Source organism: Staurois parvus, unplaced genomic scaffold, assembly GCF_062004578.1.
Source record: "Staurois parvus isolate SC_StPar_1 unplaced genomic scaffold, SC_StPar_1.0 ptg001925l, whole genome shotgun sequence".
NCBI classification, from domain to species: Eukaryota; Metazoa; Chordata; class Amphibia; order Anura; family Ranidae; genus Staurois; species Staurois parvus.
In genome coordinates, this window is record NW_028319721.1 from 1 (window position 1) to 19,392 (window position 19,392).

At 48.4% G+C, this 19,392-nt stretch overlaps 1 protein-coding gene across 1 annotated transcript; it reads left to right on the forward strand.

Annotated features, from left to right (window-relative positions):
- The first annotated feature begins 1,862 nt into the window (after window positions 1-1,862).
- On the forward strand, window positions 1,863-7,627 carry LOC149433254 (uncharacterized). The gene has a single exon (XM_089664500.1). It carries the CDS (start codon window positions 2,054-2,056, stop codon window positions 6,032-6,034), a length of 3,981 nt encoding a protein of 1,326 aa, XP_089520626.1. The 5' UTR covers window positions 1,863-2,053; the 3' UTR covers window positions 6,035-7,627.
- The last annotated feature ends 11,765 nt before the right edge of the window (window positions 7,628-19,392 follow it).

A 19,392-nucleotide genomic window follows, 5' to 3' on the forward strand; every position in this document is an offset into this window, starting at 1 on the left:
ACCCCTCCCCCCCCCAGGAGTACGTACTGCATGGGGAACTACCCCTCCCCCCCCCAGGAGTACGTACTGCATGGGGAACTACCCCCCGCCCCAGGAGTACGTACTGCATGGGAACTACCCCTCCCCCCCCCCCCAGGAGTACATACTGCATGGGGAACTACCCCTCCCCCCCAGGAGTACATAATGCATGGGAACTACCCCTCCCCCCCAGGAGTATATAATGCATGGGAACTACCCCTCCCCCCCCAGGAGTACATAATGCATGGGAACTACCCCTCCCCCCCAGGAGTATATAATGCATGGAACTACCCCTCCCCCCCCAGGAGTATATACTGCATGGGAACTACCCCTCCCCCCCAGGAGTATATACTGCATGGGAACTACCCCTCCCCCCCAGGAGTACATACTGCATGGGAACTACACCCCCAGGAGTACATACTGCATGGGAACTACACCCCCAGGAGTACATACTGCATGGGAACTACCCCTCCCCCCAGGAGTATATAATGCATGGGAACTACCCCTCCCCCCCAGGAGTATATAATGCATGGGAACTACCCCTCCCCCCCAGGAGTACATACTGCATGGGAACTACACCCCCAGGAGTACATACTGCATGGGAACTACACCCCCAGGAGTACATACTGCATGGGAACTACACCCCCAGGAGTACATACTGCATGGGAACTACCCCTCCCCCAAGGAGTACATACTGCATGGGAACTACCCCTCCCCCCAGGAGTATATAATGCATGGGAACTACCCCTCCACCCCCAGGAGTACATACTGCATGGGAACTACCCCTCCCCCCAGGAGTACATAATGCATGGGAACTACCCCTCCCCCCAGGAGTACATAATGCATGGGAACTACCCCTCCCCCCAGGAGTACATAATGCATAGGGAATGATGAATCCACCCTTAACTGAGAGCAAATACTGTATGGGGGGGGGCAATACAAATGGGAGGTGGTGTGAGATATACAGATGTGGGTAACAACCAGACCCCCTCAAACATACCCTTCCATCCTAACCTCCAAGACCCAACCCCCTAACTCTAACCTCCATCCTAACCCCCCCCCCATCCTAAATGATCCTAACTCCCCCATCCTATCTAATCACACCTCTCACACTCCTATTTAACCCTAACTAACCCCCCCCCCCCCGTCCTATCAATCCCAACCTCTGTCTAGTCCAATACCACCCCCCCAATCCTAACTAACCCCCCCAATCTTGTTTAGCCCAGTTCTACAACCTATCACCCCCCCCCCCCCATTCTATCTGGCCCTACTCCCCACCCTGTCTATCCAGCTCCGCCCCTTCCCCCAAACATGCTCACCCTGCCCCCCCCCCCCTTCACAAAAAAATATTCATCCTCCTCTCCTTGACCTAACCTCCTAATCACCTAATCCCCCCACTAACTCCGCCTCCCCCCAGCCGGGGTCTGTCCCGTTTTGCCATGATCTGTTATTCCCTGTAACGTGAGTATTTTCCCTCTGGGGGGGAGAAGCCGGGACACCCGGGTGGGGGAGGAGTTCCCCCAATGGTGGGTTGGGGTATTCTTGCCCGGATGGGGGGTTGGGACATCACCCCGGGTAGGGGGATGGTGCTACCTCTGGGGGGGGGCTGAATTACCCGATCTCCGGGGTGACATGGGCCGGTTCCGGGGTCTCCGCTCCTCCAGCTGATGCCGTCTTGTTTCTATGACAACCAGCGCGTCACCGCAGGACTCCGCCCACTCCCCCGAAACGTCAAGACGCACCTACGTTCCCTCCCAACCACGTGTTTCTCCGCCCGCCTGATAACGTAATGACGCACATGTGGTCCCGCCCAAAAACGTCCGTCATCGTCGGACTCCGCCCTGACATGGCGCATCTGCCGAACTTGCCCATCCAATATACGTCACCAAAAACGTCATACGCTCCCCGGTGCCGGCCAACCACGTGCGTTCATTACGTTCCCTTTAACAAGAGCGCGGGCCAGTGCTGCAATCACTTCCGGGTCCGTCCCGTACAGCTCTCGGGTTGGCGGTAGTCGCGCCGTCTGCTCGCTGACATGGAGAACCCTTCCGCGGGTGAGGAGGAGTCCCTCGCCTTCTGGTGTCACATCTGTAAAGTCGCCTGTGCCTCGGCTGTCAACCTTCAGAGCCACTTCTTGGGGGCCAGGCACAGGAGGGCCGAGGAAGCCCTGAAAGACAACAAGGAGGGGGATGGAGAAGATGGGGAAGAGCCCCCGAAACCCAAGGAGACCCTGGAGGACCAAATCAACGCCTGCCAGAACGCAGAGCCCGCGCTGGGCCTGGAGTATATCTACGAGTACGTCCAGGGTCACGGCTACAGCCGCTACGAGTGTAAGCTCTGCAACTGCTTCCTGGCCCGCAACCACATGTTCATGCACATCGTCGGAGCCAGGCACCGAATCCAGTACCTGAGCAAACATCACCCCACCTTCGGGATCACCCAAGCCACTATCCTGAAGGGGCCAAAGAAACTCAAGAAGTTGCGGCAGATCTGCGTGAAGGTGGAAGAGGAGTTCGGGAGAAACCAAATCAATATTGTGAAGGGGGAGGACAAGATGTTTAGCCAAGACGCTCCATCGCCTCCTCCTTGTGTCAATTACCAACCAAGCCCACAGCTCCCGAAGATGGACTTCACCAACGATGAGTTTTTGGAGGATGAGAAACCTGACCCCGAGGCAGCCAAAGAACCCCACGTGGTGACCTTCCGACAGCTGAAGGAAGCCTATGAAGCCAGCCAGAGGAAGCAAGTCATGTGGAAAACAAACTACGGTCAGCCAACTGCAGGAGGACAGGAGAAGGACCAGCTGGCTGGTGGAGGACAGGAGAAGGACCAGTCAGCTGGTATAGGACAAGAGAAGGACCAACTAACTGCTGGAGGGTTGGAGATGGACTATTCGGCTGGTGGAGGGGAAGAAGAGATGGACCAGCCAGTTGGTGGAGGGGAAGAAGAGATAGACCAGCAGGTTGGTGAAGGGGAAGAAGAGATGGACCAGCCGGTTGGTGGAGGGGAAGAAGAGATGGACCAGCCGGTTGGTGGAAGGGAAGAAGATTTGGACCAGCCGGTTGGTGGAGGGGAAGAAGATTTGGACCAGCCGGTTGATGGAGGGGAAGAAGATTTGGACCAGCCGGTTGATGGAGGGGAAGAAGATTTGGACCAGCCGGTTGATGGAGGGGAAGAAGATTTAGACCAGCCGGTTGATGGAGGGGAAGAAGATTTGGACCAGCCGGTTGATGGAGGGGAAGAAGATTTGGACCAGCCGGTTGATGGAGGGGAAGAAGTTTTGGACCAGCCGGTTGATGGAGGGGAAGAAGATTTGGACCAGCCGGTGGATGGAGGGGGAGAAGAGATGGATCAGTCGGCTGGTGGAGCGGAGGAGATTGACCAGTCGGCTGGTGGAGCGGAGGAGATTGACCAGTCGGCTGGTGGAGCGGAGGAGATTGACCAGTCGGCTGGTGGAGCGGAGGAGATTGACCAGTCGGCTGGTGGAGAGGAGGAGATTGACCATCCAACTTCAGGGGGTCAGGAGAAGGACCAGCCAGCTGGTGGAGAACAGGAAAATGGCCTGGAGGAGAAAAAAGAAAATAATATGGATGATGGAGGTGGTGACAGTGATACGGACTGTAATATTGAAAAGGCTTTTCCCAGCAGCAAGGAACTTTTTGAGTTCTTGGAGAACTTTCAGGTTTGTGAACTTCGTCATGTACACTTCCTCATAAAAATTTCTGAAAAACTGGGAAAAGCCTTGGTTCGCCATAAAAAAGATACAGAGAGGAAAAAGATGGAGGCCAACGGCAATGCACAAGATGGGAATAATAACCAGTTTGTAGGTTCTTTTGATACAAATCAAGAATCTTTAACCAACTTTCAGAACCAGCAGGGTACCATCTTACCTCCAGGTTCTGCTTCATACCCAACACACTCTGAGGAGGAAAATCAGACTGCCAATGAAAGCAACCAATCAGAGGAGCTTTCTGCAAACCAGCTGGGTAACGGAGATCCACTGGTACCCCTAGCAGCAGAGTATAAGCGTTCAAACAAAAAGCTCTCCTTCCGGATTTCTGGAGTTCCTACAGAAAAAAATCCACTGGTGTCCAGTGAGTCGCTAACAAACATGCAACACGACTTTGCAGCTAAAAGTAATCCAAGGATGATGGCTCGTTTGGAGGGTAAAAATCTTACGGCAGATCCAACACCGTCCTCCGAACCTGTACTTGACAGCACTCAAGATGTTCAGGAAGAGCAGTTTTCACCCTCAAAGCTGAACAATCAAGAAACTTCTGAACAGCAAAGACATGTATTGCCCAAACCTCTGGATAGAGCTGGTGCCGAATCTATTGGAGGTCCACCTCCAAATGAACATGTAGAAAGATCTGCCGTTAACCCTTCCAGACCCTCCTATCCACACGAAAATCCTGCTGGCGCTGGTGCCACTCGGGTATCCAAGGTACATGAGCCCTCTAAGAATGCTGATCTCTCATTTTCTGTAGCCCCAAATACACAGGAACGAATGAGGAATTCAGCTGCTCACATACCTCCTCGGGAAACAATGAGAAGTTCTGGTGATTCTCTTTACCCTCATGAGCCTAAAAGAAACTCTGCTGATCCTAACTTCCCTCGTGAAGCTATGAGAGGTTCTGCCGGTCCCCGTATCTCTCCTCGTGAACCTATGAAAGGTCCTGCCGATCCCCACTTCCCTCCTCGTGAACCTATGAGAGGTCCTGCCGATCCTCATTTCCATCCTCGTGAACCTATGAGAGGTCCTGCCGATCCTCATTTCCATCCTCGTGAACCTATGAGAGGTCCTGCCGATCCTCATTTCCATCCTCGTGAACGTATGAGAGGTGCTGCCGATCCTCATTTCCATCCTCGTGAACGTATGAGAGGTGCTGCCGATCCTCATTTCCATCCTCGTGAACGTATGAGAGGTCCTGCCGATCCTCATTTCCCACCTCGTGAACCTATGAGAGGTCCTGCCGATTTTCATTTCCCTCCTCGTGAACCTATGAGAGGTCCTGCCGATCCTCATTTCCCACCTCGTGAACCTATGAGAGGTCCTGCCGATCCTCATTTCCCACCTCGTGAACCTATGAGAGGTCCTGCCGATCCTCATTTTCCACCTCGTGAACCTATGAGAGGCCCTGCCGATCCTCATTTCCCACCTCGTGAACCTATGAGAGGTCCTGCCGATCCTCATTTCCCACCTCGTGAACCTATGAGAGGTCCTGCCGATCCTCATTTCCCACCTCGTGAACCTATGAGAGGCCCTGCCGATCCTCATTTCCCACCTCGTGAACCTATGAGAGGCCCTGCCGATCCTCATTTCCCACCTCGTGAACCTATGAGAGGCCCTGCCGATCCTCATTTCCCACCTCGTGAACCTATGAGAGGCCCTGCCGATCCTCATTTCCAACCTCGTGAACCTATGAGAGGCCCTGCCGATCCTCATTTCCCACCTCGTGAACCTATGAGAGGCCCTGCCGATCCCTTTCACCCTCCTTGTGAACCTATGAGAGGTCCTGCCGATACTTATTTCCCTCCTCGTGAACCTATGAGAGGTCCTGCTGATCCCTTTTACCCTCCTTGTGAACCTATGAGAGGTTCTGCTGATCCACACTTTGCTCCTCGTGCATCTATGAGAGGTTCAACGGGGTTTGCTTTTCCAAGAGTCCCAGGTTCACAGGAAATGTTAAGAAATGCAGCAGGTACTACCAGAACCCCTGATGCCTACAGCCAGCTGGGAAATTCTTCTGGTCCTCACTGTAGGGCCCCATTTGCCCACCCGTTAAACACAGCACCAAGAGCTTCACCACCTGCCTTCCCTGTGGCAAAGGATGACGTTACAGCTAAATTTTTTGAAAGCCTCAAGGACATGGAAGTTTCTGAGGTGACTGCAACTCTTAACCAAATAACAAAGACAAATCCAGCTTTCCAAGGGATTCACGTCCCAAGCCTTGTACAATATTTGAGGGATTCAGGGAAGCTGAAATCACCCGGTAATGCTCCGGGAAAGATCTAGTCAAGTTTTTTTTGTTTTTTTGCAACAAATCCAATGTGTACAGTTTCTGTCATGTATCAGTTCATTTCTTATTGACCTCGAACATTAAAATATGCAGAAATGTTCACATCTACAGTGATTGTATTTGAAAATTAGAAGCACTTTACTGTTCAGCTTCGTACACATTGGCACCTGGGGCCATGCGGTATAAAATTCAGGTGTATTTCCCAGCTTATGAGCCACAGGGGGCGCCGTACAGTTGCTCATATCAAATCAAAGTCATCGGTTGCTGTAAGACAACTCCTAGGCTGGCAAATACATGTTACTTTTCCGTCACATAGTCCCTTGTATACCCCAGTGCTTGCGTACAGGCTGTGACCAGAGTCACCTGTTTATGCAAGCACCGGCGTATACCCGCATACAGCCGCAGACTTCGAGTGTTGGCCGTACGCAGAACCTGGGCGGGGAAGTACGCCCGAATTTTACATCCTAGGGGCTCAGGTGTAGGGGGGGCCTTGGGCCTCATTCACATGGGTGTACTACGGCGCACACTCCTACGAGGGCCATGTGTACCCACATGCATCCCTGTGCAGGCAGTCACATTGGTGTCCATTGGAATGCAGTCGCTACTTGCAATATGACGTGCGTGTGCGGCCCTGAACACAGTGTGTGTGCGTGGCCCCGAACACTGCATGCACGGCCCTGAACACAGACAGTGTGCGTGCGTGGCCCCGAACACTGCATGCACGGCCCTGAACACAGACAGTGTGCGTGCGTGGCCCCAAACACTGTGTGCACGGCCCTGAACACAGACAGTGTGCGTGTGTGGCCCCAAACACTGCGAGCACAGCTCTGAACACAGACTGTGCATGCGTGGCCCCGAACACTGTGTGCACAGACATCGTGCACGGCCCTGAACACAGACAGTATGCGTGCGCGGCCCCGAACACAGTGTGCGTTCAGGGCCCCGCAGCTGCACAAATGTCAGATTGGGAGCAGCAGCTGTGTCTCTGCAGCCACTGCATCCTATTGACATGAATGGGACTGCATGCACAGGGATGCATGGAACACCATGTGGGTCAGCCCTCCCATGGACATATGCTGTAGTACACCCCTGTGAATGGGGTCTTAATGTGCGACTGCAGCAAAGACCTACTTTTCGGATAGAGTGGTGAGGGATTAGAACGCCTGTCAGGTTTTTATCTGTCTCCCTTCAGTGTTTTTTGTTGTTTTTTTTTTGCCTGGAAACCATTCTCCCGAGAGTGAAAGAAAATCCAAATTTTGAGCCGTCACCAGCACAGGAATATAGGAGTATTCCAATGGGGACACCAATTCTAGATTTGGAGACCACTTCCTGTTGTGGCTATAGGACAGGAAGTGAAGGGAAATCTCAATGGGACTCCAGATGGCAAAAAAAAAAATCTGACAGGGTTGTAACCCTCAATTACTGTATGCAACATGGAGGAAAAATGACTTTAGTTCTACTTTCACTTCTTAGAAAATTCTACAAAGCACACCAACAACTCAGTGATTTGTAATGTAGTACTTGACTGTGTTTTCTACAAATGTTTCTCTGTTGGGTTTAGTTTTTATTAAAAAAAAAAATTGAACTGACTTGGGGCAGCTTGGTGGCAGTGTGATGCAATAATTTAAATTAAAAAAAAAATTATAACAAAAATAAAAAAAAAACAAAACATATATATATAAAATATATCTCAGCCTTGCAGATGATGCATCTTGCTGATCCAGTGTCCTACCTCAACCTTGGTCTCATACTGTAACCTCCTGTGTACACACTCCTGGTGTATTTAATTGGTGGGGGAGTGGGATCAGGTTAGTACATTGGGAATGTGTATACCACAGGGGCGGACTGATAACTCACGGGGCCCCCGGGCAATAGGGGATCATGGGGCCCCTGTGTCCTTGCCCAAATTCAAAAAATCCTATGAAAAGTACCAGGGGCATCTCATGGGGACCCCGGGCCCGAGTTTCCAAATGGTCAGTCCGCCCCTGATATACCAGTGGAATTCCAGGCTACCACCTAACCAGCTTTAAAGCTGCCCCCCCCCCCTTCAACACCTATGCTAACTAATCTGTGTAACATATTTTTGCCTCTTTTCAGCCTGCCCCGATCACATGATCCTGTGTCAGCCAGTGGTGGCTGCAGGAGAGAGTGCCCCAAAATGGCTAATAAAGCCTGGAGCGGTGACATCACCTATAGGCTCCTGTGGCCCTTCTTTTGTTGGCACGCTCTTCTCTCCCCTGCAGCTGCCACGGGCCGACACAAATGAGACAAATCACATGACTGGACCAGAGCGAGCTGAAAATTTATATATATATATTTATTTCAGGTACTTGTATATCGCCGTCCATTTACGCAGCACTTTACATATATGTTGTACATTCACATCAGTCCCTGACCCTCAAGGGGCGTACAATCTAAGGTCCCTAACCCTCAAGGGGCGTACAATCTAAGGTCCCTAACCCTCAAGGGGCGTACAATCTAAGGTCCCTAACCCTCAAGGGGTGTACAATCTAAGGTCCCTAACCCTCAAGGGGCGTACAATCTAAGGTCCCTAACCCTCAAGGGGCGTACAATCTAAGGTCACATTCATACATACACATATTAAGGACAATTTAGACAGGAGCCAACTCACCTACCAGCATGTCTTTGGAGTGTGGGAGGAAACTAGAGTACCCGGAGGAAACCCACGCAGGCACAAGGAGAACATGCAAACTCCAGGCAGGTGGTGCCGTGGCTGGGGTTTGAACTGATGACCCGAGTACTGCCAGGCAGAAGTGTTAACCACTTAGCCACTGTGCTGCCCTCAAAGGTATACAGCGATAATAAAGATGACTCCGGAGCGCCACAAAGTCACGTACGCTCCACTCACTGGACGTGTCGCCACACAAAACTACCGAAACTGGAAATTGCGTCAACACAACCATTTAGCCACTGTGCTGCCATATTATATATAGATAGATAGATGTTAGCATAGGTGTTAGGAGGGGACAGATTTACCAGAGGGTCAGGTCACACCTAAGCGGTTTCCAGAAGCGCACTACAGTCCATTGAACATGATTTCCTATGGGACAAGTTGACATCTCCATGTTTTCACCCGGTGCGTTTTTTTGGAAAGGGTCAGGGACTTTTTTTAATGCAAAAACTTGCATTTTTGGTTCTATAGGTTTCAAATATAAATGCTACAGAGAAGCAGGTGATGCGTTTTTTATGCATTTTAAATCTGCCCAGCAACAAGAAAAATAGAAAAAAAAAAAAAAAAAAAAAAGCTTCAAAAAGGCAATGCAGAAACGGATCAAATGAAACCCGCATAGGTGTGAACCGAGCCTGAAGGCTAGTTAGCTGGTAGCCTGGAATTCCACTTTGTGCCCCGGAACACACAAATGCAGTGCGGGAAACACAGTGAATCCTGTTCGTTTCCTGCACTGCATTGCACAGTGTCCATGTGATCTGTTATGGGTGTCAATGTTAAATTAATGACACCCCGAAACGGATCGCATAACACAGTCTAGTTCCCAGAATTCGCATCGCACTCCCCTCTGCAAAGCAGGATTTATACTTTTCCTGGAGTTATTGTTATTATACAGGATTTATATAGCGCCAACAGTTTGCTCAGCGCTGTACATTATAGTGGGGGACAGAACATGAGACAATACAGTAACAATACAATACATGAGGGGATCGAGGGCCCTGCTCCTTGGAGCTTACAATCTAGGAGGGAGGGGATGGTGGTACGGGAGGAAATAGCTGTGGGGGATGGAGTGGTAGGAGGAGTGGAGGAGATCAGCAGTTAGGTGAGGTTGGGGTAGGCTTCCCTGAAGAGGAGGGTTTTCAGGGTGCGCCTAAAGGTGAGGAGGGTAGGTGACAGTCTGATGGATTGGGATAGTGAGTTCCAGAGGATGTGGGAAGTCCTGAAGAAGTCCTGGAGTCGGGCATGGGAGGTGGAGACCAGGGAGCTAGAGAGTAGGAGGTCTTGTGAGGAGCGAAGAGTACAGGTTGGGTGGTATTTGGGTATCAGGTCGGTGAGGTAGTTTGGGGCAGCGTTATGAACAGCTTTGTACGTCAGTGTTAGTAGTTTGAATTTTATGCGTTGGGGAATCGGAAGCCAGTGGAGGGATTGGCAGAGGGGGGTGGCGGATACGGAGCGGTTGGAGTTGGGCTTTAACATTGTAATGGGACTCATGGAAGAAGCGGAGGGCTGCATTCATCAATGACGTATTCTCAGGCTGGGGGTGTCGCTCCTCTCTGGCTCTTCAGTCATTTCTTTTATTTGTCATTTTTGTGTACTCCTTATTTAACACATTGGAGATTTACTAAAACTGGAGCACTCACACAATCTGGTGCAGCTGTCCATGGTAGCCAATCAGCTTCTTCATTTAAACTTTGACAAAACCTGGAAGCTGATTGGTTACTGCGCAGAGCCGCACCGTGCAGTTTTAGTAAATAACTCCCCCTTTGCTGACATTTGGGATTTATGCAGAAAAGTGATGGGTTGCAAACTACTTATTATTGGATATGGGCTGGGATGCAGTTTCCCAAAACTGTTGTAAAGAAAATGGTGGGGGGGGGGGGGGTCACAATCTTTTACATTTTTTATTTTTTTATTGCAGGTATTTAGTGGAAGGGATAAAGTAACACGTTTAAAACATCGTCTCTGCTGCTATTTTTTAAAATTCTAATTACTTCTGAGTGGTCGCGGGGCTGAAAAGCTGCAGCTGCTCTGTATAGGTGTGAGAGCCGCCAACAGAGCTGAATGACACAGCCGTGACGTCACCCACCAGCCTCCATTGCTGCAGCCATTGTCACTCACCAGCCGCTCATTTACATAGAGCAGCCAAAGCTTTGTGGTCATGTGACTGTTCAGAAGATTTAAAAAAAAAAAAAAAAAAAGGTATTTACATTGCATTTTCTTGCAAACACTATGCAGCATGTAGGAGAGCAGTGGGGGCAATGGTTTAAATCTGGGTTATTTTAGCCTAAAAACAAGTTTCACAGTGCACCAAAGCAAGTGTAGTGTTGTCACTGAGCACCAAAGCAAGTGTAGTGTTGTCACTGAGCACCAAAGCAAGTGTAGTGTTGTCACTGAGCACCAAAGCAAGTGTAGTGTTGTCACTGAGCACCAAAGCAAGTGTAGTGTTGTCACTGAGCACCAAAGCAGGTGTAGTGTTGTCACTGAGCACCAAAGCAAGTGTAGTGTTGTCACTGAGCACCAAAGCAAGTGTAGTGTTGTCACTGAGCACCAAAGCAAGTGTAGTGTTGTCACTGAGCACCAAAGCAAGTGTAGTGTTGTCACTGAGCACCAAAGCAAGTGTAGTGTTGTCACTGAGCACCAAAGCAAGTGTAGTGTTGTCACTGAGCACCAAAGCAAGTGTAGTGTTGTCAGTGAGCACCAAGGCAAGTGTAGTGTTGTCACTGAGCACCAAAGCAAGTGTAGTGTTGTCACTGAGCACCAAAGCAAGTGTAGTGTTGTCACAGTGCACCACAGCAAGTGTAGTGTTGTCACTGAGCACCAAAGCAAGTGTAGTGTTGTCACTGAGCACCAAGGCAAGTGTAGTGTTGTCACTGAGCACCAAAGCAAGTGTAGTGTTGTCACTGAGCACCAAAGCAAGTGTAGTGTTGTCACTGAGCACCAAAGCAAGTGTAGTGTTGTCACTGAGCACCAAGGCAAGTGTAGTGTTGTCACTGAGCACCAAAGCAAGTGTAGTGTTGTCACTGAGCACCAAAGCAAGTGTAGTGTTGTCACTGAGCACCAAAGCAAGTGTAGTGTTGTCACTGAGCACCAAGGCAAGTGTAGTGTTGTCACTGAGCACCAAAGCAAGTGTAGTGTTGTCACTGAGCACCAAAGCAAGTGTAGTGTTGTCACTGAGCACCAAAGCAAGTGTAGTGTTGTCACTGAGCACCAAGGCAAGTGTAGTGTTGTCACTGAGCACCAAAGCAAGTGTAGTGTTGTCACTGAGCACCAAAGCAAGTGTAGTGTTGTCACTGAGCACCAAAGCAAGTGTAGTGTTGTCACGGTACACCAAAGCTAAATGTAGTGTTGTCATGATACTCCAAATCAAATATAATGTTGTCATGGTGAGCCAAAGCAATAGTGTTGTCACGGTACACCGAAGCAAATGCAGTGTTGTCACGGTGCACTAAATCAAATGTAGTGTTGTCACGGTACACCGAAGCAAATGTAGTGTTGTCGTGGTGCACCAAAACTGCTGTAGTGTTGTCACAGCGCACTAAATCAAATGCAGTGTTATCATGGAACACCGAAGCAAATGCAGTGTTGTCACGGTGCACTAAATCAAATGCAGTGTTGTCCTGGTACACCGAAGCAAATGTAATGTTGTCGTGGTGCACCAAAACTGCTGTAGTGTTGTCACAGCGCACTAAATCAAATGTAGTGTTGTCACGGTACACCAAGACTGCTGTAGTGCTGTCACATAGCACCAAATCAAATATAATATCATGGTGAGCCAAATCAATTGTAGTGTTGTCACGGTACACCAAAGCAAATGTAGCGGTGTCCCTGAACAAAAGCAAAGTGAGGGGTGTATTTTTAAAATATTTGCAGAGCTCTTTGTCCTGCAGCGCTGCCTGTACATTCCTTCTGTGCAAATAAGTTAAGATCGGATGTTATGAGGCTATTTTCTCTCCAGGTCACATGTTACTCATTCATACAGAAGACAGTGGATCGGAATGACACCTCACTATGGCCGCTAGAGCCTGGAAATAAATACTTCTGGATCCTCGCCTCTAGTAGTATTTTCCCAATCTGCTGTATTTTTAATGACTAGATAACCATTTGACCTGCAGAGGAAATAGCCGAATAATCCGTTGTGTCCCCACTTGCACAAACAGCTCTGTTGACTTTTTCTAAACACACCCCTTAGAACACGTGTGCACGGGTGTATTTAAGCACACGCCTGTGCGAGGGCCGTGTTAGCCAGCATGGAGGATGGACAGGTGTTCCATGCAGGCAATCCTATACATGATCATTTGGGATGCAGGGGCTGCATGGACAAAGCAACTGCCCCCAGTTTGACAGCCGTCCAAGTGCGCAGCCCCAAATGTGTGCGTTTGGGCTGTCAGTGTTGGAAGCAGCGGCTGTTTGCATGCATCCCTATGCACAGGTGTACACTGAAAAGTGCTTGTAAACCCTTCCATGCACCCGGGGAAGTGACTGGTGATACACAGAGATGAAACAAATCCTCCATAAGTTGTACCTGTTTATCTACAGGTGTCTGTCCCCTGCATCCAAAGTGCAGAATTTACACTCTGAAGTTACATTAGTGAGAACTCTGAGAGCTGATTGGAGGAAAGGGAACCCCTCCCCCCCCTTTTCATAGCTCAGAGCTGAGGCTGTCCTTCAGCTGGAGGCCCCTCCCCCGTCACCATTTTTCTCTTGGTGTCAGGAAAACTTGTCAGAAGTGACTTGTGCTGATAGCAGAGGAAAGAAGCAGTAGACAGAAATGACACTCAGTGCTCTGGACTGAGACAAGTACACAGTATAGAGGGAAATGCTTTGCTCATATTTCATGTCTGAGGTTTACCACCACGTTAAAATAAAAAGCTAATGAAGCCACCAGAATGGAGGACTGCCAAGGAAAACTCATCAGATGTGACTCATGCTGATAGCAGAGGAACAAGGCAGCAGACAGAAATGACACTAAGCCATAGTTCACATCAGTACGACTTGTCATGTGACTTGACAGTTCAAAGTCACATGACAAGTCTCACCCAATTTGTGGCAAAGGAACCGTTCAAGTTGCTGCGACTCAGAAAAAGGTTCCTGCACTATTTCTGTGCCACTTACATTGACATCTGTTAAATGAAATCACACAGATGGCAGCAAGCTGTACTTGAAATTGCACTAATAGTCGGCTTTGACGTTGCACAAGTGTGAACCAGGGCTTAGTGCTCTGGACTGAGACTAGTACACACTATAGAGGGATGTGCTTTGTTTACATTTCATGAAAAAGAAAAGAAGTGCCTCTAAGTGCAGCAGAACCACTTTTATTAACCACTTCCAGTCCGGACACTTTCATCCCCTTCCAGTCCGGACACTTTCCCCCCCTTTCAGTCCGGACACTTTCCCCCCCCCTTCCAGTCCGGACACTTTCCCCCCCCCTTCCAGTCCGGACACTTTCCCCCCCTTCCAGTCCGGACACTTTCCCCCCCCCTTCCAGTCCGGACACTTTCCCCCCCCCTTCCAGTCCGGACACTTTCACCCCCTTCCAGTCCAGGTCAATTTTCAGCTTTCAACGCTATCACACTTTGAATGACAATTGCGCGGTCATACAACACTGTACCCATATGAATTTTTTAGCTTTTTTTTGAGACAGATAAAACTTTATTTTGGTGGTATTTATTAACCACTGGGATTTTTATTTTTTTTGCTATGTAAATTAAAAAGTCCAAAATTTTTTTTAAAAAGTGTTTTTCTTATAAAATTTAGCAAATAAATAATATTTCATCATAAATCTTGGCCAAAATTTATTCCGTTATATTTTTAGTAAAAAAAAAAAAAAAAAGAAACCCAAATTAGTTTATAACCAAAAATTATTTTTAAACATTTTTTTTTACTTTTTTAAAACATTTTTTATATTATTTATTTTTTTACATACTGTCACCATGGTGACACTGTACTACTTGTGGGGGGGTGATGAAGATTTTTTTTTTTTACACTGATTGCTTTTACACCCATAAAGGATGTAAAAGAAATAATTTCTCCTTCTCTCTGGCTGCATTCTTGCAGTCATTGAGAACTACTGTGTGAGCTGTGATTGGTCACAGCTTGTCACATGGTACAAGGCTGTTGTGAATAGCCCTGTACCATGTGATCGTTCACATATTTCACACGTAGTAAGCAATGATGTCACAAGTGACATCTTGCTTACTACTCTGCATGTGATCACTGATTGGCCAATCAGTGATCACATGATCGGGACCTCTTACAGAGGTCCTGCCCGACGATCGGTGTTCCACTGTGTCCAGAGGACACCAGCGGGCACCGGATCGTGGTGCTGCGCGCTCCCAGGGAACGCGCACAAGCAGGGTGCGGGGAGGCCGTTTATAAACTGCCACCCGACCCTGCACTGCCACCGTCCGGCTGGACAGGAGGTGGTTAAGTACCAAATGGTGCGATGTCAGCGTGATGACGTCAAGGACCAGCATGCATAGCGACGTGTTTCAGAGCATGCGCTAACCTCTAAGGGTGGAAGCATGCTCCTTTGTCAACCTTGACGTCATCACACCGACTTCGCGCCTCAACGTGCGTTCGAGACGCCATCTTCGGGAGGTTACACATGCCGGCCAGCTTCTCCCTCCTGCCACCATGTTATTCCTGGGTGCAGACGCGGCTGTCAAAGCCGGGACACAGCCGTTCCTCTACCTCCTTGAGGCCGCACCTCAAATAAGCCTGTTTTACTACCAATACATGTGAGTTGTTCTACATTTGGTAATTAACCAATACACGCCCGGCCAATAGCCAAAAAGCGGACAGAAAAATGTACTGGATTTCCGGGTTGGACACCAAATGGCGTCCTCCCACACATATGCACTTTTCGCGCTTGCAGAGCCACACAGCGGCGCGATCTGTCACCTGCCGTGTACCTCGGACTCGGCCGATGACAGATCTGAGTATCGGCCCCATTGCCGGTACCATGTGACCTGCTGTGACCAATCACAGCAGGTCACATGACAGTTGTATACAATGGATGGCTTCATTCATGTGATTAGCTGTGGCCAAATCACAGCTAAGCACAAAAAAAAAAAAAACCCTGAATGAATCGATGTCATTCAGGTAAATGCTTGCTTATAGCAAAGTAATTCTTTGCTATAAGCAAATTGTGTAAAAAAAAAAAAAAAAAAAATACTGATCACATCCCCAAAGTAGTACAATGTTACTATGGTAACATTGTACTACTTAGGACATAGTGAAATATGAAAAAAAAATCTTAAAAAAAATGTAATAAAAAATTTAAAAAAATATATATTTTTTTTTTCATACTGTCACCAGTCAGTGTCCCTGATCACCGCCATGCCAGTTATATGATGATGCTGTACTGCACTGGTAACATGTATGTAAAAAAAAAAAATAGTGAAAATAATTTTTTGCATTTTTTCATTTTCCGAAAAATTATGAAAAAAAAAATACAACTTCAAAAAACTCGCCATTCTTCTTATGAAGTACGTCGGACTGTCTACTCTGCAAAAAGGGGTCATTTGGGGGATATCTGTACTGTCCTGACATTTGGGGGATATCTGTACCGTCCTGACATTTGGGGGATATCTGTCCTGTTCTGGCATTTGGGGGATATCTGTACCGTCCTGACATTTGGGGGATATCTGTACCGTCCTGACATTTGGGGGATATCTGTACCGTCCTGACATTTGGGGGATATCTGTACCGTCCTGACATTTGGGGGATATCTGTACCGTCCTGACATTTGGGGGATATCTGTACCGTCCTGACATTCTTGGACCTCAAGAAATTAGATTGGCTGTCAGTACTTCAGGATTGATCAATATTCAGATCTATACCATAGTTTGTGAACTCTATAACTTTCCTACAAACTAAATAATACATCCTAATTTGGGTTATTTTCACCAAAGACATGTAGCAGAATACATCTCGGCCTAAATTTATGAAGAACAATTATTTGTTTGTAAACTTTTATAACAGAAACAAAGAAAAACGTGTTTTTTTTTCAAAATTGTCGGTAGCAAAAAATAAAACCCCCGGCGGTGATTAAATACCACCAAAAGAAAGCTCTAGTTGTGTGAAGAAAATGATAAAATTTTAGTTTGGGTACAATGTTGTATGACCGCGCAATTGTCATTCAGAGTGTGAGAGCGCTGAAACCTGAAAACTGGCCTGGGCAGGAAGGGGGTAAATGTGCCCGGTATTCAAATGGTTAATGAAAGTGGTTCTGCTGCACTTAGAGGCGCTTCTTTTCTTTTTCATTACACAGAGTTCTGCTGCAATACTATATGAAGTTTGCCCAAAGTGCCCCATGGACCCTAATTTATTGAACTTTCATAATCCGTTTGTAATTGGTGGTAGTTTTTGCGTATTTTTTCTTTTCTCTTGCTTGTTCACATTTCACGTCTCAGGTTTACCTCCAATCTATGTACGCCTGTCTTAGTGTTGCCTCTGAGCACCAAAGGCCATATAGGGGGTTATTTACTAAAACCGCATGGTGCAGTTCTTCATAGAAACCAATCAGCTTCCAGGGTTTACTGAACAAGCCGATTGGCTGCCATGCGCAGCTGCACCATATTCTGAGTGCTCCAGTTTTAGTAAATCTCCCCCACAGTGCTGTCACTGCAAAGCAATTCCAGGTTCCACACTCAGGAGACACATTTTATTTGATTTTTTTAATTTAATTTACTATTACATCTACAACTCGCTGATTACATCACACTAACATACCGAGAGCTGTAGGTCAGAAAGAGATTTTGGGGGTTCCTCCAGGATGAAAAGACCACCTTCTATGGCTTTCGCACCGGTAACTGCAGGCATGTTAGGAGGAGAATTCCTACAACTGAAGAGATGACAAGGCCCATCCATTCACAAATGTGGTTGGACGATGGATTTCAAGTTCTAGAAACATAATCTTACATCATTTTATTATGTATTGTGGGACCTCTGATGTACAGGTGGCTGTAGATTTTGTACCTGTCTACATAATGAAGAGGGTCGGATAGGTGCTGCTTCCCAGCTCCTGAGTGTACAGGAAGATGACGGGGCAGCCTGCGTGGGTGTTCTCTGGCTGAAGTGTCGGAGGAGGTAATGACTGGTTCATGGTATGGCTGACCCCACAATGGACCAGTGTTGTGTCCATACAATCCCCCCCTCCTTTTGAGGGATGGGGATGCCCCCTGCCTATGAGTAGCAGCACACTGATGAGGTCATCTGCTCATTCTTCCTATGCAGCACTCCTAGCTTGCCCATCCCCCTTCAGTTGGCACGCTGCTGTGCAGGGAATGAGGATATCAGGATTTCACACACAGCCTGATGTATAATATATGAGCCCAGAGGTGGAGTAGATAGTGAATTCATATCTGGCTTCTATACGGAAAATCCTCCCCAGACCGGCTGCAGTATTCTCTCCATGGGAAATAGCTGGAGAGTGAGGGAGGTTGAAGTAGCAGAGCCCCCCCTAGGGACGGGTAATGTGCAGTACAGCCTGAGCTGACCTCTGCCCCTGGTGCAGCCCCTCCCATGTGTCTCAGCAACCAATCAGGCTTCCGCTTACCTGGCTGTAGTGAATTTTAATTGGCTGTTAAAAGGTTACTGCACTGTGCAAGTAGCTACTAGCAATTTTACCCCACAATTATTTGCCTGAATGGTTCAGGGTGGAGTCAGGCCCATAAAGGAACACAGATATGTTACAGAGCAGAAACGGAAAGAATCCTGACGTCTGGGTGCAGCGTTGGCTCTGGGGCCCAATGGGATACAGTAGAATGCACAGGTACCCAGTCTCCCTAGAACCATCAAGGGGCAATGGCTGCCTCAGGATGGGGCCTGTACAGATGGGTAGACTGACACAAAATGTGGGGTCAGAGATGGAAATCACAGATCTGGCAGGTGAAACCATTACATGGATGTTTTCTGTGTTTGGCTGGAGTTCCACTTTAACCCCCCCCCCCCCCGGTTCACACCTATGCGGCAGCGTTTTGCATGTGCACGAGAGCCCATTCATTTGAATAGACTCACATACCCCGGGACACGCAGGGAAAGAAGTTCCTGCACTACTTTGGAAAACGCAGCCGAGGTTCTCAGTACGAATGCGTTTCCCAGTGCAGGCGGCGTGCCATTAGAACTATGGCACCCGCCCGCGGGTCCGCAATTCTCTGTGCGGGTGGTGCGGCTTCATGGATTTTCGTGCGGATCCGCAGCGGCACCACCCGCACAGATGTGAACCGGGGGTAATTTCTCATCACCAATTCGGATGTGAGGATACCCTGTACTGGACTCTACGCCCACCCAACTGGAACATGTGCCCGTGAAGAACAAGCCATTTGAACATTCCATGGAGTACAAACACTGGAACCTTCATTGCTCCCTACACACAAGCAATGAGCCCCCACCTGACACCTCCTGCTATGACACCTCTATTGATCCCAGGTGGGGTCCGATTGCTTGTTTGTCTAGAACAATGGCTGCCAACCTTTGAACTTTCCTGGAGTGCAGCCAGCTCTTTTTCTTTTTTTCCCTTTCCAGACTCGTGATTTATGGGGTATAAGACGAGCTCATGCTGGCGGTCAGCATCCGGGCCTTTAAAGCGGTATTAAATGCCCAAAATAACAAAAAAATTAATAACGGGCCCCCTTCAGGTTTAGGTCATATTGTACTAGTGTG